Source organism: Protopterus annectens, chromosome 4.part0 (genome assembly GCF_019279795.1).
Source record: "Protopterus annectens isolate FY-2018-M chromosome 4.part0, PAN1.0, whole genome shotgun sequence".
NCBI lineage: Eukaryota > Metazoa > Chordata > Ceratodontiformes > Protopteridae > Protopterus > Protopterus annectens.
This window is the reverse complement of record NC_056733.1, coordinates 1,078,224,938-1,078,249,912: the sequence shown is the minus strand read 5'-3', so window position 1 is coordinate 1,078,249,912 and position 24,975 is coordinate 1,078,224,938. Positions and strand designations below refer to the sequence as shown.

The 24,975-nt window shown below is 38.9% G+C and overlaps 1 protein-coding gene across 2 annotated transcripts in view; it reads left to right on the top strand.

The window, feature by feature from the left end:
- The window catches only part of APBB3 (amyloid beta precursor protein binding family B member 3), a 575,287-nt gene that overhangs the window by 210,055 nt on the left and 340,257 nt on the right, over positions 1-24,975 (top strand). For both annotated transcript variants that reach the window (XM_044069016.1, XM_044069015.1), the window contains exons 4-6: positions 566-626; positions 10,128-10,274; positions 10,476-10,603. In XM_044069016.1, coding sequence (XP_043924951.1) covers positions 566-626; positions 10,128-10,274; positions 10,476-10,603 — 336 coding nt within the window. The remainder of the gene's footprint in view (positions 1-565; positions 627-10,127; positions 10,275-10,475; positions 10,604-24,975) is intronic.

The following is a 24,975-nucleotide window of genomic DNA, read 5'->3' as shown; positions in this document are numbered from 1 at the left end:
TGCTAAATGTAATTAGAATCCTGTCATTATATTGTAGCACTATGTGTAAATAGTTGTATATAGAAGTTTTTTTTTTTTGTGTGTGTGTTTTTCTTTCTCTGTTGGTTTTTCCTGTATTCTAGAACACTGTATAGTTATCTAATACATTCTGACTATGTCCAAAAAGCTACATTGTATATTAACAATGTTAATATTGCCATACTTCTCATATGTCTGTTCATCTCATTCTGTTCATCTGTGTCCCTCTTCATACTGAGAAAACGAACTTTAAAGTTACTTGTCTATTACTAGAATTAACAGTTGCTTTATCTAACTTTGTAAATGGTTTACTTTCAATGTATTATTACCTGTTACTGTGCATTGCATTTAACAATTTGTTTAATATAACAACAAAAAATAAAAACAAAGATTTGGAAAAAAAAAAAAAAAAAACATTCCAGGCCTTGTCCAGTCTTAAGAAGCTTTGTATAGTGCAAATAACACCCACAGTAAATTTGTAACTAGATTTGAAAGCATCACCTGACCTCTTTCAGTCAAATTATAAATCATCTTGTATGTGTTACAGAATATCTCTGCCTTGGCAAGATGAAGAATTCTCACAGAGCTTTGGTGAAGCAGGCTCCAAGGTACTTTCTTTAAATAATTCTGTTTTATCCACAAAATATAAAGTATGCTGATGCCTCTTTTATCTTGCTTCGGAGTTAAAACTGCAACTGACATACATTACTAATCGCTATTCAATGAAATTAATCTTTTACAAAACCTCACTGTATCTCTGCAGATTAGGGCCCAGTGCAGTAGCTGTTGCCCAAGTCCTTTCCTCCAAAATTACATCACCGCTCTTTGTCACAATAAGTGTCAACATGGCAAATTAACTGGTACAGAATCTTGTGCAGAATGGAACACTCAAGGTTCTTAGCTGAAGCATCATTACCTGGTCAAATAATTTTCCACAGTGATTTATCTGATTGTAGGTACAACAAAATACAAATGGTTGGGATCTTCAGGATAACTATAACAAGTCTTACTCTGTAGATTACACAGCAAACTGGCACAATGTTTGTAACCATCTGCCAGTTCTAGCAAACTGATGTCCGAGTACAAACCAGAAATAACAAAAGCTGTCTACATGTGTATTTGTAAGGAGACACTAAATAATTTTCTATCCCATTATGTCAGGACATGTCTTGGATGCATTTATCTTGTTTATTTTATCTTTGTCTTTTTGTACAGTTGCAATATATAATATGAGGATAATTAAATGCAAACTAGTTTTGTTTCAAATCACTGAATTCTTTGTACTGCTAATCATTTAGACTATACCAATCACAGTAACTTATAAGCAAATATGAGGCTGCGGTGGTGTAGTGGTTAGCATTGTCGCCTCACAGCAAGATGTTCTCTGGTTCGATTCTCAGCTGAAGCGCCTTCTGTGTGGAGTCTACATGTCCTCCCCATGGCCGATTGACGTTTAAAGACATGCAGGTAGGTGCATGTGTGAATGGGTGTGCCTTCGTTGAAGGTTGGGTGTTGGGCTGGCACCTTGGCACTGTAAAAATCTACTGCCAATCATAAGCAGACTGATGTTCCGCTGTGGTGATCCCTAACTGGGAAAAGCCGAAAGACATTACTTTAGTAACTTCTAAGCAAATACTCTAAAAAATAAAACATGGTATGGATGAACTAGCAGGAAACTTTATTGAGACAATAAAATGAGAGATAAACACTTCCATCTACTAAACTGTTTTCAAGAGCCATAAACTTCAGATCAATGGTGATGCCAGATTCTGGCATTGGAATGCAGCTAAAAATGTCTATAGTCAATAGACCTTTTAAAAACATCAATGCTTGAATGGTGACTCTGACATTAGCATTGATCTGAAGAAGTTTACAGCTCTTGTAAACAATTTAGTAGACTAAAACACCAAGGGTGACAAAAGAGAGCACACAGTTAATGCTCCAAAGAGACAAAGCATGGAAAGAATGGTGTAAGAATAAAACACAACACACCTACCAACATTTTAGGTATCCCTGAAACTATATTAAGATCCTTGTTAAATCTGATAAGAAATCATACTACAGTAATCTCCAACAAAAGCACCAAAACAACCCCAAGCTATTTTGGTCCTCTCTGAATAAATTATTACATCCCGACCATACCACTGCACCCTGTCCTTCTACTTCAAACAACAAAGAGCCCATTGCCACTCAGTTCAACATTCATTTTATCCAGTCAGTTCCTTCACTAATCAATGACCACGTTATTTCTCCCCTCCAACTTCTATCTATTCTCGAAAGCAACACACTGTCTTTTCGTTTTCAGCTCATGCCAACATCAGCTGTAAAATAATTACTAGCAAAATTAAAAGCAACAACCCCAGCTGCCTCAAAACAGGTGCAGAAGCACTAGCCTTCCCTGTTTCCATTTTTATCAACCAGTCAGTAAACCAAAAAGTATGTCCCATCCATCTGGAAAAAAATCCATTATTATACCCCCCTCACAAAATAAGTACTTCAGCAGATTTAATAAACTATAGACCTGTTGCTCTCCTATCCCCCTATCAAAAATTCTTGAGAAATGTTTTCACCCTCGGGTTATGAAACATATAACCAAGCAAAGCCCCCTCTCCAACACCCAGAAGAGTATCTGGCCAAACCACAGTACTGCTGCTGCCCTCGTCAACTTCACAACAATACAAAAATGAGGGAAACCTTGTTTCTTCACTTTTCCTTGACCTTTCTAAAGCATTTAACACAGTGTCCCACCAAAAGCTCCTTTCTGAACTTGTATCTCTAGGTTTCACTTACCTCTCCATTTTCTGGTTTCACATTTATTTATGCAATCATCGGCAGGCAGCTAAATGTCAACATAACCTTTCAGCATTTCAACCAATCTCTGTTGGTGTTCCCCAAGGGTCAATACTCAGCCCAGGTGGACATTACTGGACAGTGGTCACTCAGTTGGTTTGGAAGTAAGCTTGCAGACAGACATTTATTTATAATATCATTTAGGATAAGGTCTAAGAATATATTGTTTCTGGACAATTTATTTGGTCTTATAAGAAGTTGCATTATTTATTCTAGGCACAATAGTGTCTTTTTTAGATGGGGGCCTTACATTGATATTAAAGCCCCTGAGGATTATAGTATTTTTTGGAGTGTCACTGGGCCACATATTGGAATTGGAGAGCACTTAGCCTTGGGAGAAAATTGAAGAAGGAAGGGGGATATAGGCAATGCCTTTGTGCAGATTAGGATAACCTCCTGGTTTCAAATAAACAAGAATGTCAGGCATGGCATTGGCTCTTGTGAACTGAATGATAATAGCAGGGAGGTTCTTGTTAATTAGAAGAGTTCTAGTGCCACCATTTCTGGTGCGGAGTTTATCACTAAACATATAATTATTGGACAGAATAAATTGGGAGGAACAGAAACCCCCTTTTATTTATTTATTTAAATTTGTTGACCGGACTGGACGTAGGTCCATTTTCAGCGGGAGGCCCGGGGAGAAAAGCTCCACAGTTAAAATAAACAGACAGTAGTTACATTGTATTACATAGCGATTAACAATTTAACATAGCAATTATTGACAACATGTTTACAGATGAAGAACATAGTACATCAGTAGACAACTAGAATCTTTATCTGTGAAGTACATAACAGACATTAACAAATGTTGCAATGAAAAGTTCCTGCTGTATAATAAGTACTAGGCTTATGAGCATCTGAGCTTGCTATAATCAAAGTAGTTAGTGGAGTGGAAAGAAAGGTAGTTGTTGGATGGGGTGGGTAATATTAGATTGGGAGTTGCAAGGGCATAGCCAGCATGTTTTTAGGTGCGCTTTTAGTAAAGTTTTGAAGTGGGTGCATGATGGTAAGGAGGTAATTGTGGGTGGGAGGGAGCTCCATAATTTGGCTATGGTGCAAGAGAATAGTGCTTCACCAACAGAGTTATTGGCTTTAGTGATCTGCAAGTGATTTTTGTTGCTGGATCTTAGTGGTCTGGTGGTGCAATAGGGTTGGAGTAGATTCTGGAGGGATGGGACATTTAGTGGATGGTTTACTAGTTTGTGGGTGAGTGAGAGTTGATACCACTGAAAGAGGTGAGGGAGTTCAAGCCAGCCCAGTTCAGCAAGTGAGAGACGGTGGTGACTATGGTAGGATGCCCCTGTGGCAAATTTGGCGATTTTGTTGTAGCAGGTCTCTAGCTTGTTTAGATTGCATTGCCTTAGGTTGGTATATATTGGAGAGGCATAAAGTAGGGTGGAAATAAGGTGGGAATTTGCTATTGAAATCTTTGCTGCTTTGGTGAGAAATCGTTTATTTCTGTATAATGCTTCTAGTTTTTTGTGGACTTTTTTATGGTCATGGATATGTGAATGTCAAATTTTAGCTTATTGTCTATTTCCACTCCTAGCAATTTGGTGCGTTCAGTTGGGTATATAGTGGTGTTGTCTTTTGCTGTGATGTTAAAGCGAGAGTTGTTTTGAGTATGTTTGGTGGGGTGGAAGATGTTTAGTTTTGTTTGGGTTGATTATTAATTGGGCATTGGATAACCAAGTTTCAACAGAGGAAAAGGCTTCCTGTGTGACTCTTTGCAGTTTTGGTAGGGACTGGGCTGAGCAGATGATGGTTGAGTCATCTGCTTTTTAATGAAGTTTCAGAAGGTGTACTATGTAGGTTTCTTGCTATAAATCTACAAGTAGGCATCGATATTTGTACATTTGTTATTAAATCTACAAATGTTAAGACAGGCTATTTTCAACTATATTTTCCTGATTGTGGCAGTGTTAGATGCTAGGTAGGTTATATGGGACAGGATTAAGATGAAAATCCCAGGTTAGAATATGTTTTATGAGAGAATGATAATGCTTGGAGAGAACATTGTTGAGGTTTTTGTGGGTTGGGTAGTTCAGAGATATAACTGGGAGAGAAATTGCCTTCAGTGCTATAAATCCATTTCCTAGAATAGCACTGCATAAGGAAAGTGGGAATAATTGCAAAGTTATAGGGGTACTTGGGCTGAGAGTTGCACAGAATGGAAATTAGGTAGACTGGTAAGACTGATGTTGAAAGTAGGAGTGAGTGGAATCATGAGAGAGTAGGCATGCTTATATGATGCAAGCCGAAGTGCTGAGTAGGGAAAAATGAGAAAGTAAAACTCATGAGATGTAAGAAGCATCTTGAGAAGTGATTACTGCAAGGGATGGTGAGATCTGGAAAAAAAAGAAGACTGGTAGTGAGTGAGGGAGAAAATGGATATATTAGCTGATTATGAGCAGAGAGGTGTGAAAGAAAGAAGAATGGAGAATTGAGAAAAGACTGTAACAGTAACAATGAGCTGTTTTAAATGGGGGATGTTCCTATATCTCTTTCCATGAAAGGTAGGATGAAGGAAGAGAAGAAGGGGTTTTATCTTTACTGCCACAAAATGCAGAGGAGATAGATTGCTATGGAAATAAACGAAAGGGAAAGAAGAGAACCAGAAGGTAGGATAAGATTTTTTTTGAGCTAATATTAAGAGATAAAGGAATGGTAGAAGGCAGGATAGTTGAAATAGAAAGGTAGCATGATTAAGAAAAGCTGTGGTGCACCAGAACTGTTAGGTAAGCTAGAGACAAGGAAGATCCTTTGTTTGGTGCCACCAAATACAGGAGAGAGGTTTAGTCATAGGAGGACCCAACAGTGCTGCCACCAAAGCCAGGATGAAGGGGTGTGGAAGAGACTAACAGAGTGAAGAAGCTGCTATGATACTACAAAGCCACAGTTCAGATGTGGGTGAGAAGTGAGAGTTAAAGAAAGTGTGGGTAGAAAATAGTTTCAGGCGTAAGAGAAAAGTATAGGTAGGTAGACAGATGTTAAACTATTTAGCAGGCTGATGCTATTTTTTGTGTGTGATTTTTTTTTTTACCTACCCCAGATGACCATGTTATCAGTTTTACAACTGCAGTGGGCTATGGTAAGACTAATGGGTCATGCACTTAAGAATAATGTGAATAACAATTGTTTGATAACAGACTCTTAAAGTATTCCAGATATGACTGGCTGGGCGAAGGAATGATGTTGTTCAAGTCCCACCTTAAATAGCACATTCTATTAGTAGCTGCTGCCTGCCTTAGTTTTGTATTTCTTAAGCCACATTTTCATTTTGAAAAAAAAAAAAAAGTACAGTAGGAACCGCCATACCAAAAGCTTTGGTTAAAGCAAAAAATATGAAGTCTGTTAAGTCACTTTTTTCCATACTTCTCAAAATCAAGTCTGTTGTAGAAATCGCAGCTTTGAAAATAATAAAGACTATTTCTAAATCCATGCTAACAGTCTCTAATAAGACCACATCAGTTGTGGCATGTTTTGATTTACATTGAAACAGTTTTTCATTTTTTCTCCACAATTTTGGACAATATATATATATATATATATATATATATATATATATATATATATATATATATATATATATATATATATATATATAAAATCAAATTCACTTTTGGTTATATGGCAGACACTGCTTGTCTGTAATGAGAAACTTCCCATAGTATTTTGGTCACTTTGATAAAATATCCATGTGAAATGAAGTCAGCAAAGAAGTGAAAGTCAAAAGGAAAAGCAGAAGTTTTCTGCTGTTCTTTCCAACCAGATTCGGTGACCTTAGTATACAGTGGCATGACCAGGGCTAATCTGGCATTTATCTAGATGCCACATATCCTGAGCAAACGAAAGATGAACAGTGTTGTAGTTCTGCTGTAGGAAGTCCATGTCCAGCATAGAATTGCTCTGGAATGCTCTGACTGGGCAGGAGTATCTGACATGAGCTAATGATAGGTCAAATTGCAGAACCTGGACAATAGAGTCATTAATGAGCCTTATTATACTGTGCATAGCCAGCAGTCAAAATATATTCTCATGTTTTGTAATGGTTTACAGATCTGAATCCAAAAGAAAGTATTCTCATAAGTTTCTTTTGAGTTTGTATTATGATGTTCAGGCCCACTGGCCATTGAGGAACAATGTCTCATCAAGTAAAGCATTATAAACATCGGATCCCATCCAATGGCCAAAACTGGATTTGAAAGACACAGTGTTGGAAGACATCCTTATATCAACCGGTAGTCAATTCCATAATCTTGGAATAACTTGTGTTATATATTTGTTCCTAACTGGTGTTCTTCATTTTAAAATAACAAAATGCATTTTTCCATATTTATCAGCATGTATGTTCTGAAGTAAAGAAATATTATAAATTGCTTGTAACATTTCATGGTGATAAAGTTTGTAGGCAATAATTACTTTCCCTCTTGTTTGCCTGAAGTGCAAGTCAAATAAGGTCAAAGCACAACAGCTTTCATGGCAAACCAGACGTCAAAAAAGTAATGTCCTACTGTAGATGCAAAAGGAGCTGTTCTATTCCAAAATGTTAACAATATATATTTTATATATGTGTACCAAATTGTGTTCAGCTGTTAAAGAAAGTGTTCTAAAAATAAGTCCCATTAAATAAACAGCACACTTTATAATATTATGTACATGGTCCGAAAAGAATCAGATGACAGTAATATTTCCAAATATTTATAATAATCAGTTTCAGTTAAAGTAATACCATTAAGATAAAGATTGAGTTTAATAATATATCTTCCAAAATGCATAGCTTTGCATTTATTACAATTAAAATTCAGATGAACACTATTTGCCCAAGTAGAACACTGTTAAAGCAATCGAGATATTATTGAACAATCCCAACTGTAATCTAATATAAAGGCTATTTTATAGTCATCTGCATTCGTAGCTTGCCAAATGGATGACACAGTGGTGTACCAGTAGTGTTGCCGCCTCACAGCAAAAGGTTCTCTGGTTTGATTCTCGGCTGGGGTGCCTTCTATGTGGAGTCTGCATGTCCTCCCTGCGTTCGTGTGGGTTTCCTGTGGGTGCTCCGGTTTTCTCCCACATTACGAAAATATGCATTTGGAGCGTTTCTCCCCAGGTCTCCGCTAAAAATTGGCTTTGTTCCAAGTTGGACTTTCCCGGTTAACAAATGTTAAATAAAATTTTAAAAAATGTAAATGTATTTGCTAATTGTACTATTAGACAAGAGTAGATTCAACAGAAAAGCACCCAGTACTGATCCCTGAAGAACTCCACTCAGCATTGGTAGGTAAACAGAAAATTAGCCTTTAATTAATACATGTCTAGTTTGGCCAATTAGCCAGTTACAAATCCAGTTAATAATAAATGGATTATAATTATAATTCATAACAGTAGAAATAAAAGACCTGTGACAAAGAATATTGAGGGCTGTAGCCAAGTCCATATAAATTATATACATCAACTGATAATTTAGAAGTGAAAGCTAAAGTCACTTGGTCATAAAACTTACTAAATTGAGAAGTGATAACCCACCTGTGCTGAAACTATGTTGATATATGTCCTTATTACCAGTACAATTTGCCAGATTCATTAATAGTTTGAACATCGCTAACTGGCTCCATGCCAGGAGTTCAAAAATACCTTTGTAGGATATCATGTTACCTGAACTAGATGAGATCAATGCAGTTTTTATACCTGAATTTTCCTAAGTTGGTGGGTGCAAGTCCTCCATGCCCCAAGCAGGGGTGCCCACACATTGTGCACCCCAAACTTAATATAGACTGTTCATTGCATCTTCGGGCAAGGGCAATTCATTTTGTAACTGACTGTCATAATTCTATATGGATGCAAGTTTAAGCTACTCAGTATAGCTGTTTGGTTTTATATCAGAACAACTTACCACTACTCCATGCATAATTGTCTTTGATAAGATGTACATTAATGCAATTTAGACACACCCTACACACATAATAATGCACATATCCCTAAGATGTGATGTCTCTATGCAACGATATTAAGAATATCCTGAAGTCATTTCATTTCTGTATTGGAGAAGTGGCTATACAGTTTTATATAAAAGGAAAAAGATAAAAGACTGATTGTGCATATTTAATTAATACACATGAAATACATTCTCTTTAGGCAGGGCAGTTGCTAAAGTTTTAAAATATTTGAATGCTTATACTGGAGTGCAATCTGATCTTTCAGCTGATATTGATTACTTGTTTGACAGCATTTTGAGAGGAGGTCTCCTATCTGGTGGAGTCTGATGTTGAGCAGTGTTATTATGCATAATAGTTATTCCCCTGCTGCATCTGAAAAGTGAAAATTGGCCATTTAAAGCCTTTGTATCTTTAATTGGTTGTTTGTCTTCATTATAAATAAATAAATAAAATAAATAAATAAATTATGTCACTGGGAACTAAATACTAACAAAAGGATTTGTTTTGATAATGCCCCCAAAATGTGTCCTTTGAATGAATCTTTATAAACTTATTTTTGGCAAAACTGTGTGTGTGTGTGTGTGTGTGTGTGTGTGTGTGTGTGTGTGTGTGTGTGTATATATATATATATATAATGTGTATGTCTAAATGCATTTTGCTATTCTGCTTTTTGAGCATTTTTGTTTAACAGTATAACAAACTGGTCAACTATAGGAGTTGTCACCCTAACCTCCTTTTTTTTTCCTCTCCTAATGGTTATTTTGTTTCATAGGCTTGGCAAAGATGTAGAGTTCTCTCTTTCTTACTTGCAATTCTTACAATATGTGCACTATTTTTCCTCAGTGTAAGAAATCTTTCTACGTGTGGGCTTTTTATAATAACTACACAGTAAATCATGTTCTTCCCTCCCCAGAACCTTGCCCAGTGGCTCCTTTTCTTGTGCCCTTTTCACTCATTAGATCTCCCAGTGTCAAGAGCCAGGCGTCATCAGTCTGTGACAGAGCCCTGTGGCTCATTAACTCCTGTTTGGGAGCCTTATTAGCTCATCAGCTCCCCCTGGAGGTGAGCGTCAGGTATCAGTGTGCAGACCAGTGTACTGGTCCCGTGGTAGTCCTTGCCCCTTTCAGGGTTTCATAATTCTCCATCATAGGATTCGGCCTTCTTCATTGTTTGTTTCTTGATCATTTTGCTTAGAGTGCCATCCTTATTATATACAAATGTTCAGTTTATAAGTGTTATGCCATTTCAATAACTTAAGGGGTAAAGTGTGCTCAGGATCCATTGTATATATGTCAGACTGACCTGTATTTTCTTTTGCAGTGTTTCGCAGTGCGTTCTTTGGGGTGGGTGGAGATACCGGAGGAAGATCTAGCACCAGGAAAAAGCAGTATTGCAGTCAATAACTGCATCCAGCAGTTATCTCACAGCAAATGTGAAGGACGTGATGCCATCGGTGCTTGGGGAGAGGTAATCGCTCTATTTACAGCCAAGTCCACCAGCTCATTCTTACATTGACACATTAAAAGTAACATAGTAACATTAACAACAGAAGTCAAAACAAAGCAGCATTCCTTGTGCTACATAACTGCATCCATCTTAATTGATCAATTGCATCAAGATTTTGCTATACTGCAAACATTTTTAATGTAAGCATCATGGATTTTCTAGGGACAAGACATGGTGATGATTTTAAAGAAAGACACACTAAGTTTGGTGGATCCAGTTGACCACACGCTAATTCACTGTCAACCAATCATAAATATCAGAGTTTGGGGTGTTGGCTGCAACTATGGAAGGTGAGTACATTTCACCGATTTTCTTTCTATAAGGCTTAAATAAGATTGTTGGTCGGCTGCTAAGGCTTTGGTTCTTGAAAGAAAATCTGTCATCAGGAGCTGACAAGTTGGTGTTTATGAATAAAAATGTAGCATATTAAGCACCAGGACTGAGCTTCATAGTGATACATACCTCTAACCCTGCAGACATTGACAATAGGAACAATGGCCTTTGAAACGTAGATACAGCTAGCCAAAAATCTGGGCATCTAATTAACAAAAAATTGGAATTCCAAAAAGCGCATAAGTTTTCCTGCTTCCAGTAGAAATATGGGATACTACTAGGAAACGCACATTTAAAAAACAGAGAATGACAAAAATTTTGCAAAAAATAACCACATTTTCAGAGAGTGTAAAATCTGTAGAATTTAATGAACTCTACTGCAAAATTCTATGACACAAGACCATTTATTTTTGCTTTTGAAAAACAGAGATGTAAGATGTGTCCTATTTCTTTAAATTATTAATGTCAGTAGTATGTTGGTCATGTAGTGTGGTTTTCTGTGTACTAGGCAGCTTCAAAAATTGTGTATCATGTGGGGGGATGTCAGAAAACTGTGGGAAGGGATACATCAAGCCTGCAAATAGGGACATACCTCTACAAATAGGTACATCATGTGCAGTGGTAAACTAAGTCTGAAAATAAGAAGGTTCCTTCAAAATACGGACAATTGAGAGGTCTGCAGTGATGATACATTATCAGTCATACAGATTAGTTTGACTAACATAACTTTTTAAAATATTTTCTTTAATTTATTTGTTAAATGTTCAGAGAAGTAAAACCTTTTCAGCCATAACCTGAGCCATTGGGATTGATGTGTGTGTTTGTGTGTGTGTGTGTGTGTGTGTGTGTGTGTGTGTGTGTGTGTGTGTGTGTGTGTGTGTGTATGTATGTATGTATGTATGTATGTGTATATATATATATATATATATATATATATATATATATATATATATATATATCGACATCTGTTTTGTCAAAACACTTTGGTCGATAAAACAGATGGTCGGCAGGTGCGCGAGAACAAAAATACCTTCGGCTGGGGAATATTCATAGATTCATAGATTAGTACTAGGCCAACTGCTTTTGTGGGCCATTTTAAGCCTAGCCAATTACCCCATGTGAAAAATCAAACCCTGCACCTTGTATCTGTAAGGTGAACACCTTAACCATTATGCCATCCTCCTACCCCTAAAATACCCTTTTGATCTTGCCATTGGTCAGGAATCAAACCCAGGTCTCCCATATTGTAGGTGAGACTTCTACCACTGAACCACTACATGCCCCTTCCCTGGATTTTGTGTGATCCTGGAATTAGTGCACATAATTAGCACGGAGTGAGGGGGTGCATGGTCTAAGACTGTGCCTTAGAGCATGTACGTTAGGATGTCAATTTCTTTCTTTTTTTTTTTTTTTTTTTGACCCTTTGCAGTTAATGTTTTTAGTGTTGATTTACTAAAGTTTGGCCCAACTTCAGTAGATCCATATATATATTGTGTCATGGCTTGACACTGGATGGTATGAACACTGGCTCTAGGTGATTTTGGTCACTGTTGATGTGACTTCCTGACCCTATGTGCAAAATGGGAAAATGGGGTCGATGCCAAGGCCACTATACATGTGAGTATCTCTCCCTCTCTCTCTATCTACATATAGATATAGATATATCTTCAAACCTTTGCTTAAGCCTCTCATGTTTTATAACTAGCCCTGCTTAAAAGTGTTCACAAAAATTACTATGAATTATGTGGTAGCTACAGACAGTATAAACATAATTTATTTAACTTTCTTCACAATCAAAGCTGAGAGATTTGCACAGATAGTCCCAGTACTTTGTCTGGAGGCAGTATGTGGTATAGGAGAACATGCTGAAATATGTTAATGTGGTGAATCACATTCCTCACAATCAAACATCAGACCTGTATATAGTTTGCTGTATTTTGGGGACAAGTAGTAAAGAAGAAGGCTGTGTAAATATGTCTGACAGCATTAAGTTGAATTATGTTACTTCTGCATTTTGTTCATTCATTTTACCCCATTTTGGCATGAGAGGGGAATGCAGAAGATGGTTTTGTTTTAGTGGTAGGCTGAGAAGGCATGATGTGTATATGTATTACAACAACAAAGTACAGTTGTGTAAGTTGAACTTACCATAGCACTTGATGTTAAAATGATCACAATGCTGTAGTAGCCTTATAGCTGTATGGGGTTTTATCCTGCCAAGGATCATACCTCTCAAGCTTTTAGAGCAAGAAATCCGGACAAACCCATAAGTAAAAGTGGGACAAAAGCCCAAAACATAGGGACAATTTTAAAATATTTGTCTTGCAAACTTAGAAAGTTGATGGAATAACAGGTTTTGCATTAGCTTATTTTTTTTTTGAAGAATATGAAGTCTGAAACGCAAATGTCTGTCATTAATTTCTACCTTCAGTCTTTAATGATTTGCCACTAATTTGCCAGAAAACCACAATTTTACGAAAACTGGACCAAAAATATGAGGCTAAAATCTGGGCATTCTACAAAAAATCTGTACAGTTGAGAGGTATGCTGAAGGATAGAACAGCCACTCAGCTTCCAAAGCTTCAGGGCACCTTCCATGCACCTAAGCTGTCAGGCAGCTTCAGCTGCACTGACTAAAAACAAGTTTGGATGCAAACCCCTTCAGAACTTTCCTGCCAACAAAGAGAAGGAGGCTGAGCCCTGAAATGTCAAGGATAGGAATAACAAAAAATAATTATCCACACCCTGACATAAAAAAAAAACAAGGGGGTGGGAGCAGCTACTGCAGCAGTGATCATTTGAGCACCTGCTGCTATGATAATTTCATCGTACATCCCTGTACTATGTTATTCATATAGGACACTGCTGTAGTAGCCTTACCTATATGGGTAGATCATCATAGCTAACTATATTTGGGAGGTGGCAGGAGAAGGGTCCAGTTGCCCTTGGAAAATGGCCCTAGCAAAGAATGATCTAGGCCTAGAGAAGGAATCCAGCTTATAGTGCTTTGTAAAATGAAGTACAGAGGAGCAGGTAGAGGCTCCTAGAATACTTCTAGAATCCAAACCTTTCCAAAAAGCCATAGAAGAAGCCAAGGTCCTTGTAGAGTGGGCATTGACCCTGCCTACAATAGATATATCATGGTGAGTATAAGAAAAGGTAATAGCCTTAGACAACCATTTGGAAATGGTCTGTTTTGATACCAGTTATCCCTTCTTCTTACCTTCATAAGAAATGAACAATTGATTAGAGCTGCAAGATTTAGTTCTGTGAATATAGTAGCTGAGTTGTCTGTGGACATCCAGGGTATGGAGTATCTTTTCCACATCATTTAAAGGTTTAGAAAAAAAAAATGAGGAGATCGATAGTCTGATTTTAAAGTAAATTTCGATACCACTTTAGGTATAAAAGAAAGATTTGTTTTCAAAGAAACCCTGTCGTGAAAAATGAGGTACGGTTAACTCGCCCTAAGAGCTTGCAACTCTGATAACCTTCTTGCTTAGGTCAGACCAATCAATAAAACTGTTTCCATGTTAAGAATCTCAAGTCAGATAGATGGTTCAAATAGAGCAAGTGTTAATTTCCCTAACACAAAATTAAGATCCCGGGGATGGGAAACTGGTTTACTTGCAGGCCTCTTAAACAAAATCCCTTTCAAGAACATTTTGACATGCAACTGCCTTGAAAAATAAGGATCCATGGGCAGGCATTCAGAAATGGCTGATAAATGAAACCTGACATAGGAATAAGAAAGGTCACAGAATAGTAACTCATACAAATATTGTAAAACAAGAGATCGTCTGGCCCTGACTGAGGGCTGCTTATGTTGTTGGCATCAACTAGAAAGCCTTTTCTGTTTGCTAATATGTGATTTTCTAGTAGTAGTAGGTTTTCTTGCCACCATTAGTAATTGTTGCACGTCCTCAGAGATCAGGTTCTTAAGGGAATTAGGACCTTATAATACCTAACACTGAACAGCCTGCCTGTCCCTGGAGGAGTGGTTACTACCTAGAAGCTGTAGTTTTATTGGCCATTTTGGGTCAATTCTAAACTCCTTGATCTGTCTCTCTTAAAACCCAGATGGTTTTGGCTTCTTTTCAGGCTTGCTAGTTGTTGCTGAAGCACCTACCAAGGAGAGAAAACGCTGAGAGAAGAAAAGGAGCCACTTTTGTGATTTTAAGTATTTTCTTCCGATTTTTTGTTAAGTTTTACTGCTTTGCCATCTACTTTTTGGCATTTTCCGGCTTGCTAAAGTTTATATCTGTAACAGTAACAGTACTTGGAACACATCTAGAGCCTGTTTACTGCATTTCCTCTGTTGCACTTAATTTAAAATCGTTTTTTCTCTAAAAACTGCATTTTACCTGATTTTGACCTAGCACTCAAGTGTAGGGTCATTTATTGCACTGTTGTGATTATTTTGCTGCTTGTGTATCTCTGATACCTTTAAACTACAACAAAAAGAAAAAAAAAAACAAAAAGATCTTGCTTTTTTCCCACTTTCTGAAAGTTAAGAAAGTTCAGTTACAGATTTGCTGTTCTGAACTGTTTGGAAGTTTCTAGAAGGCCAGTGCTTTCTTGGGCTAAAGGGAAGTCTCTGTGTTCACCAGTAGGAGTGGTTAACACTGAACAACCTGCCTGTCCCTGGAGGAGTGGTTACTACCTAGAAGCTGCAGTTTTATTGGCTATTTTGGGTCAATTCTAAACTCCCTAATCTGTCTCTCTTAAAACCCAGCTGCCTTGTGGTTTTGGCATCTTTTTCAGGCTTGCTAGTTGTTGCTGATGCACCTACCAAGGGGAGAAAATGCTGAGAGAAGAAAAGGAGCCACTTTTGTGATTTTAAGTATTTTCTTCTGATTTTTTGTTAGGTTTTACTGCTTTGCCGCCTATTTTTTGGCATTTAACGGCTTGCTAAAGTTTATATCTGTAACAGTAACAGTACTTGGAACACATCTAGAGTCTATTTACTGCATTTCCTGTGTTGCACTTAATTAAAAATCATTTTTTTCTCTAAAAACTGCATTTTACCTGATTTTGACCTAGCACTCAAGTGTGGGGTCATTTATTGCACTGTTGTGATTATTTTGCTGCTTGTGTATCTCTGCTACCTTTAAACTACAACAAAAAGAAAAACAAAAAAACTGTTTGGAAGTTTCTAGAAGGCCAGTGCTTGCTTGAGCTAAAGGGAAGTCTGTGCTCACCAGTGGGAGTGGTTAACACTGAACAGCCTGCCTGTCCCTGGAGGAGTGGTTACTACCTAGAAGCTGTAGTTTTATTGGCCATTTTGGGTCAATTCTAAACTCATTGATCTCTCTCTCTCTTAAAACCCTACAACTCTCTCTTTGCGTGATTTTGCGCACTGAGCCTAAACAGGTTTAAACTATTCCAGGCTCCACAAAGTCTGCTCTTCACTATTTCCCTTAGAACTGTTCAAACTCTCAAAGTAATCACTCTATTCTCTTTCTAAAGCCCTGCACTTGCTCAGCTCTTATAAGGAAACACTGACTAACTAAAGCACTACACCCTCCTTGACTTCTCATAAGTATTAGGCTTCCGATTGGTCCTTCCTGATCAAGTGAAAAATCAGTTCCCTTCTCTAATCTGATCAGTAAAAAAACAGTTCCCTATACTAATCTGGTATGTCCAAGGGTCAGTTTCAAGGTTACTCTCCAGTCCAGCTGGTGAATCTGGGAATTTTGAGGCAGTGTTACAATTGCCTTATGTACACAGACAACCCTCTCCTCCTTTCAACAAACTCTAATACATGTGAGAGATGCAGTTACACAGCCAAACTGGAGGCAGAGCTGTCTCAACCCAAGACTGGCACAGTCAGGAGGAAAAGGTAACCACCCACACCACAAATCCAGTCTCACACAGACCTATTGCATCTGCATACCCAAAACATAAACACACAAAAACATACTCGGAGGCTCTAAATAAAAATCTGCCTAAACAGGAAAAGCCTCCTAAGCAGATATCCAAGCAACAGCCACCCCTCAACAATACCCACGAATCACATATCTCACAAAATCAGTGTGCCTCACAGCCCTGAAGGCCAAACAACACACCAAATACATTTGTTATAGGGGACTCTATTGTCTGGCACACTGACGCCCTGCTCACCAGACTGAACAAGGAGAAGGTCACTGTAAGCTGCCTGTCTGGTGCCAGGATCCGCCACATAACACAAGCACTCGGGTCACTCCAAAGCAAGTACAAGTATGACTCCATCATTGTCCATGCTGGTGTGAATGACCTGAGACGTACCTCCCTGGACTACATGAAAAGAGACATAGAGGAGCTCTCTGACCATGTAGCCCAGGCTGGTATGACCCTGACCTTGAGTAGCATCTTGCCCTCACCAAGAATGATGCCACAGTATAAAGATAAAATGATCAGTTTCAACAATTGGCTAAAGTATTGGTGTCATTCAAAGGGGATCCAGTGTCTGTCTGCCTGGGATGACATGCTCGACAAGCCACGTTGCTTCGCTTAGGGACGGCTTGCACCTGTCACCCTTAGGCTTTCGTGATACTGGCCAAGGCTCTTGCCACCCCTATAGTGCCTTTTTAGGCAAGGCTCAAAGGACAAACCCACCTCCATAGACAACCCAAGGATAAAAAAACTAAAGGTAATGCTACTCAATGCCAGAAGTCTAAACCTCAAGATGCACGCACTCGAGGCTCTCCTCAGTATGGAGAAAATCGATGTCTGTGCAGTAACAGAAACCTGGTTCAAGGCTCCTGAGAGCACCCCAGCACTACCAGGTTATAACTCATACGATGCGTTTCGGCCCAAAAACTCGGACCGAAGCACAAAAGGAGGGGGAGTATCTATATTCATCAAAGATACCTACACCTCCAGGTTACTGGCACTGCACAAAGCATCGGAAACCATCCATGTGCAACTAACAGCGGGCAAAACTGCCTTTCAGTTTGTAGCCTGCTACAGAACACCCTCCCTATTACAGGAACCCCACTTGGCATTCCTGAGAACACTGGAGAATATGAAGGTCTCTCCAAACACTATGTTATTGGGTGACTTCAACTACCCAAGCATCAACTGGGAAAACTACTCAAGCCCAAACACCCTCGCCCAACGATTCCTTGAATTTATAAACTCTAATGCAATGGAACAACTGGTGACCACTCCCACAAGAGGGAACAACATATTGGACCTGTTCATCACCAACATGGGGGACTCTACGTTCCACACCAGAGGTAAACCCCTCATTGGTAAGATCAGACCATAAACAAATTTCCCTGGACATCATATCCCATCCCCACCCCCAGCCAAGGAAATCACTGCACAGAATTTCTCAAAAGCCAACTTTGCACTTCTCAAGACTGGGGTGGAATCCTTCAAAGCCTCTGGGCCAGAGGATAATATAGCCCAAGCCGCAGAATCCTTTACAAATGCATTCTATGAGCACCTGCAGGAATGCATGGATCGAACTATCCCAAATAAAACCAAGACTCACTCCTCCAAAAACAGGAGACCGGTCTGGTGGACCCCGGCCATAAATAAGCTATACAACAGAAAGAGGAAGCTACTACATGACCGAGCAAAATCCCAAAAAGGGAAGGCATCTCTGATCAGTATTCGCAAGAAACTTCGATCCCTCATAAAATCATCAAAGGCCAGCTTCGAAAGAAAAATTGCCCTAGACACTAAAGATAATCGCAAGGCCTTCTTTAGTTATGTCAGGAACATGGGCGGAAACTCCCAGATATGCTCTGAATTGTTGCATAACGGTACAAAATATACCAAACCTACAGACATAGCCAACATCCTGGCAGACAGATTCAGCGCAAACTTCTCCTCCCTTCTGTTTTTTGCCGAAATTGAATGAGGAGACAGAACATCCCTTGGGTAGTTTGGAAAGGGATGGCTGACAAATTTTAAGGATTTCTCGTATCAGCTTTTCCCTTTCATCATAGTTTTTGATCACCTCTGCAGCAGAAGGGTCAAACACTAAATTTCAGTCCAAGGAAGAATTTTAAATCTCATTTTTAATATACTCTTGGAGGTTCTGAGATAAACAGTTCTAATACTTTTATAAAATGTCAGAATAAACTTCAACATATGAGCCTGACAATTTAAAATTCTGAAATTCAAAGTTAAAGAAGTATACACTTTTTTCCCATACCTATCAATAATTTTCCCGTCCGTATTAGAAAGAGTAGGACTAGAATTAATGATGTGTTTAGCAGCAGAGGAATCAACTAAGGCTATAACTGCCAGGTCAGGTTTGGGAATCATGTATGAAAATTTAAGACTGAGGAACTTCTTTATACATTCTATCTGCCTTTTTAGGAACAGCTGGCTGACTATCAGGAAAATTACAGGCAGTAAGAGACCCACATCATCTAAAGCAGACGGGACAAGAGGAATGAGTGTAGGGTCTGGAAAGTTCTTCTGTAACAACACAGTATTTTTTGAGGGACTGAAAAATCTCAGTGTTGTCCCACAAAAACTACTGGGACATTCTAGCAATAGTCGCAGTGAAAGAGAAGTTTAGAGTAATTTCAATAGATCCACATATATATTGTGCCATGGTTTGACATTGGATGGTATGATCACTGGTTCTAGGTGGTTTTGGTCAGGGAGAATCAAAAAGGAAGCTCTCCTCAGAGTCTGAATCCGAAATCTAGGGACAAAACCCTAAATGCATCCCTGTATCTTCCTGTTCAGATTCAGAATCCTGAATCTCTTCAGGAAAACAGGAATCCATCTTTCCCTTACCAGAAACTGCTTAGAAGAAGTATAAATAGCCTGAATCAAACCCTGAGCCAGTCCGAATAAACTACTCCTATCCAAAGAAATTTGAGGAGTAGTAGATACATGCTTGTTTTTATTTTGTTTCTTTTTGACAGGAAAAATGGGGCCAACCATATTACTAATGGCAGCCAGCTGCTGCTTCTCTAGAGATGGACAAAGCATTCTAACACAGCAGGGAAACCTTTCCTGTTCCCTCTCCAAGAACCAAGACTGGATCTTCCTTGCCCACTAGGGGGTTCCAACAGCTGCTAACCCCTAGTCCATAGTAGCTGTAGGTGCTACGCCAGAGGGATCTGGGGTAGAAAATTAGTGGTCTGAGGTACAACAAATGGCCACAGCTGAGTCGCCATCTATGGCTTGGGTAAATTGCTAGCCTGCTGTGGTGGCAAAGGCTGTTTTCTTAACTTTTTCTTTTTGTGGCTGGAAGAAGGACCAACTATGGGAGTGACAATCTGTTCCAAGGTCAAGCCAAAAATGGTGCCTGTATTCTGGGGAAAACCAGCAACAATACCAGTAAAACTACCAGTTCACAGAAGTTACTTTTTTGACAGGAAAAACACAGTAAAAAGCATTTTCAAACAATACGGCAGGCCCATAAGCTCAAATAAATACAATTTCGCCATATAAAATTGTTTATTGGTTAGATACCACTATTTTTAATCTGACAGAAACAATGAGTGCTCTGTTTAAAAGTATGTTACAGTCTTGAGAAAATCCATTAAAACACAACACCCCTAGCTTTAATATCTAATCCATTAAAACGCAACACCCCTAGCTTTAACATATAGTCCATTAAAACACAACACCCCTAGCTTTAACATCTTTCCTGGGGAGGAAAATAAAAATCAGTTAAAAAAATAAGAAAAATGGAAGTTTTTCTCAAAGGGAACTTATCTGACTAGCTAAGGAAAGCACAAGCCAACTGTCGATTCTCAATAGCCTCAGAGGAAGCATACTCTTTGTCAGCAGTAAAACTCTGAAGGGCTTCATGCACACAATTGCCTTTTAGTCAGCTCAGCTCAAGCTGCTTGACAGTTTGGGCATGTGGAAGGTGCCCTGAAGCTTTGGAGGCTGACTCTTCTGTTATATCCGTGGCACAGTTCAACTCCATAAGCTAAGGCTACTGCAGCAGTGATCAATATGAAGAACATCTTGAAATATATGGCTGCGGGAATTTCCTCTTTCACTTTCATCTCAATCTAGTAGTGCAGGGGTGCATAAAAGGTGACTCATTTTTTGGAGAGCAGTGAGGCAGGCATTATTTCCAGCAATGATTTATGCATTCTCCTAAGAAATTGCCTTTTTGGTTGATTGAGATACACAATATTTGTTAATTTTGAACATTAAGCCTTGGCTGCAACTTATTTCTTCTTGAAAGGAAATAAAACTGAATTTCTTTCTTTAGTCAAGATTTTCGTTCAGGCTATTGCTGGATCAAATGGTTGAAAAAAGCTCTAATATGTACATCAAAGTATCTAGAACTTGATGGCTTCTGGAGGCCTAGTGGCACCTCGACCTCAGATTAATTTGGCTATTGCTATGGAGTTTGGGGCAGTTACAGAGTGTTGAAAGGATGGAAGAAAAAAGCTGGAGTAAGACAGTGTGGAAACACAAGAAAAAAGTCATCCAAATGTTGTTGGGAAACTGGATGGACAGAGGCAAGCAAGACCATCAAGGATTGTCTTCCTGGGCTAAACTTAGTACCTACTATGATGGATTCCTTTTACGTGTGTAATGTCTGTATGAAATTTATTAGCTTTTTGCAGTTCAGTGTTCAAAGCCTCACATTTGTAAACAGGGAGAACATGAAAGAAGAAATGAGGAGTGTTGGTTTGCTGGTTTTCAGGGGGTACTTCTACCGCTTTCCCCTTTTTTGGAGCTGCAGATTTAATAGGGGAGCCATTATCTGTTTGATCTCTATGTTTTACCACAGACACTGTAGTATTAGATTTCAGAATATAATTTAATCTTCTGATTTCCCTCCCAATCCCTTAGGAATCCCTCTACATCAGCTGGCAGTAGAAGTTGAAATGTTTAACTTTCCGTCATAATCTGCAACAAGGACGGGCATAGTAACATTACCCGTGCTGGAGGGATAGGTCCCTGACCCAGAGACTCCCCAGACTCGGGAATAAACTGCCCATACATGTCAGGCAGAGCACCTCTTTGGCTGTCTTCAAAAGGGGTCCAGGGAAGTAAATACTGTGGGAAGAAGTAGCCAGCGAATTGTTATGGCTAGGCTTCTATAGGCCCTAGGGCCGATAGCCTAGTACCAAACTATGAACCCCAAAAGTCCAGTTCCTTTTCCCATTTGAAGTATGGGACCAGGGCATTCCTTTTCCTGAAAAGGGATGTACTACAATCTGAAACTATTCTAATTAAATTGCCAGCAATTTTAAGGTTGGCATTAAGGTTTCTGGCTGTTTTAGGGATATATTCTCCATTAAAAGCCAAACAGTTGAAATTAAAATGTCTGTGCTACAGCAGATTTACTTTTCATGATTGAACCCTAAATGCCCTTTCTATGACTGGTAGATGTTCAGCTAATAGCAAAGATTGCATTCCCTTGGCTAAAAATGTCATTTGGTTGAGCCCCTCCACTGTCTTAGGTAAGCCAAGGTTCCTTACATTGCTTCTATGAGCTCTACTTCTAGCTCAGCTATTTTGGCTTCTATCTGCATAGTACAGTTGTGTAAGTTGAACTTACCATAACAGTAGATGTTCGAATGATTACTGCTACAGTAGTCTTCGCTATATGGATTATATCCTGTCAGGGACATAGCAGGCAGCTTGCTTCCAAAGCTTCAGGGCACCTTCCACACATCCAAACGATCAAGCAGCTTGAGCTGAGCTGACTAAAAGACAAGTTTGGGTGCAAAGCCCTTAAGAACTTTCCTGCCAGCAGAAAAAGGGAGGCTGAGCCTTGAATGGACAATATTATGAACACCAAAAAATAAATGTTCACACCATGGCATAGAAACACACTAATAAACAAGGGTGATGGGGGGAGGGAGTGACTACTGCACCAGTGATAATTTGAACATCTACTGTTAATGTAAGTCTGTCTTGCACAACCGTACTATGTTCATTATATTGATCACTGCTGCAGTAGCCTTAGCTATATGGATAGATTGCCTTAGCTAACTACATTTGGGAGGTGGAAGGAGAAGAGTCCAGGAGCCCCTAGAGAATGATCCTAGCAAAGCTTAATCTGGACCTTGAGAAGAACTCAAGCTTTATAGTGCTTTGTAGTGCTTTCTAAAAGTATGTACAGAGAACCAAGTAGCAGCTTCTAGAATGCCTCTCAAATCCAACCCCTTCCAAAAAACCCCAGATGAAGCAATGGCTTGATAGAATCTGCCTTGACCCTACCTGGAATAGTTTTGTTATGGTGAGCATAACAAAATGCAACAGATTTAGACATCCATTTGGAAATAATCTGTTTTGACATAGATTGTTTATTCTTCTTACTTTCATAAGAAATGAACAATTGATCCAAAGATTGGAAATATTTAGTTATGTCAAGACAGTACTTGAGTTGTCTGAAGACATCCAAGATATAGAGTATCCTTTCTCCTTCATTTTATGTTCAGGAAAGAAAAAGAGGAGATGGATAGTTTGGGTCAAATTAAACTCCGGTACTACTTTAGGCATAAAGGAAGGATTAGTTCTCAAAGAAACTGTATCCCTATGGAAAATCACATAGAGTTGATTCAACATAAGAGTTTGCAACTCAGATAGCCTTCTTGCAGAGGTCAGAGCAATCAGTAAAACTACTTTCCATGTTAATAACCTCAAGCCAACCAGATTAGCTTGTTTAAATGGAGCAAGTGTTAGCTTCTCTAACACAAAATTAAGATCCCAAGGAAGGGTCACCAGTTTTCTTGGAAGCCTCAAATGCAAAACCCTTTTCAATAAGACTTTGACATTAGACTGGAGGAAGGAATGCAGGAAGATCCATGGGCAAACATGTTGAAAGATAGAGAGAGGACTAAGAAAGGCCATAGGATAGTGACCCAAACAAATATTATAAAACTATAGAACAACAAGCCCTGGACGAGTGCCTGTTGTGTTGCTGGCACCAACTAGAAAACCTTTTCCATTTGCTAATATATGATTTTCTAGTAGCAGGCTTTCTTGCCTCCATTAGTCCCTGCTGAATGTTCTCAGTAAACAGGTGCCAAAAGGAATTAAGGCACTGTCTTCAAGGCAGTCAACTGAAAATGATTGATGTCGGAGTATATCATACACCCCTTTCCTTGTATAAGTAGATCCAGTCTGTGAGGAAGCTTAATGAAACCTTCCCTGTTCCCTCTCCTAGGACCGACGAGAGTGGCTCTTCCTTGCAGACTGAGGTGACCCCGACAGCTGCAGAGGATGTGACTAACCCCAGTTCATTGTGGCTGTAGATAGATCCAGATAGAGCCAGGGTAAAGGATGAGGGTCTGATGCAGTAAAACAAATAGGCACAGCAGAGATGCCTACCTGTGGTTGAGGCAAAATGCTAGCCTGCTGTGGTGGCAAAGGCTGTTTGCTTAAATTTTTGTGGCTGGAAGAATGACTGACCATGGGATTGTTAGTCTTTCCCATGGTCAAGCCATAAATTGTACCCGTTTCCTGGGGAAGACTAGCATCAGTTACTGGTAAACACTACCAGTCTACAAAAGTTACTTTTTCACAGAAAAATACAGCAAAAATCACTTTAAAACACTATACAAAAAAAATTTTTTCAGTTACTCTGCACTACTTTTAAACTAACAGGGAAAAAATGAGTGCTGCATTTAACATTACAGTCTCAAGCAGTCCATTTATTTCTAGCTTCAAAATAACTTTTCTGAAGAGGAAAGTAAAAAAAAAAAACGCCTCTCTAACAGTATATGACCATAAACTATGTAAAATAAAGCAAAGGAAAATCGTAAGAGATTGTGGAGACTTCATTTCAGGTAATAGTTTTACCTAGCCACGTACTGAAAGCAGTTTTTATAGAGAACCAGAAAAACAAATGAAAGGTAGTATGATTGACAGCGTGTTGACCAATAGAACGTCTCAGAGTGGAGGGAGGTGTGCTTTTCTATGTGACAGCAATGAAATTCAACAGTTAGAAGCCGTAAGCACCCTGAATGGGGAAATAATGCCAACGACAAGAGCTGAAGAGCCGGTCATCAGGAAAAAAACAATTCAAACAGTGGCACAAGTACATAGAGCTGATGAAGATACAGAGAATGTAGCTACTTTAACCAACGGAGTACCCGAGACTGTTGAACCAGAGAGAGAAAACAACATAATGTACCAACTGCATTTAACACCAAAATGTTTTTTCCCCTTCCCATCAAGGAAACAGAAGAGAAGGGGATGAGAATGCGGTCGAGAAGCAGGAGCTGAGAAAAAAGGAAACTGGAAGAAGTAACAGGGATGCCAACAATAAAAAAGACCTGGGGAATCCAGAAGAAACAATGATTTGGAACTTGTCATCCCATGTACTTACAGCAGAAGAGACTAGTGTCTTAAAGAAAGGACTATCCTTTACTCCAAACCAAAAGATGGACTT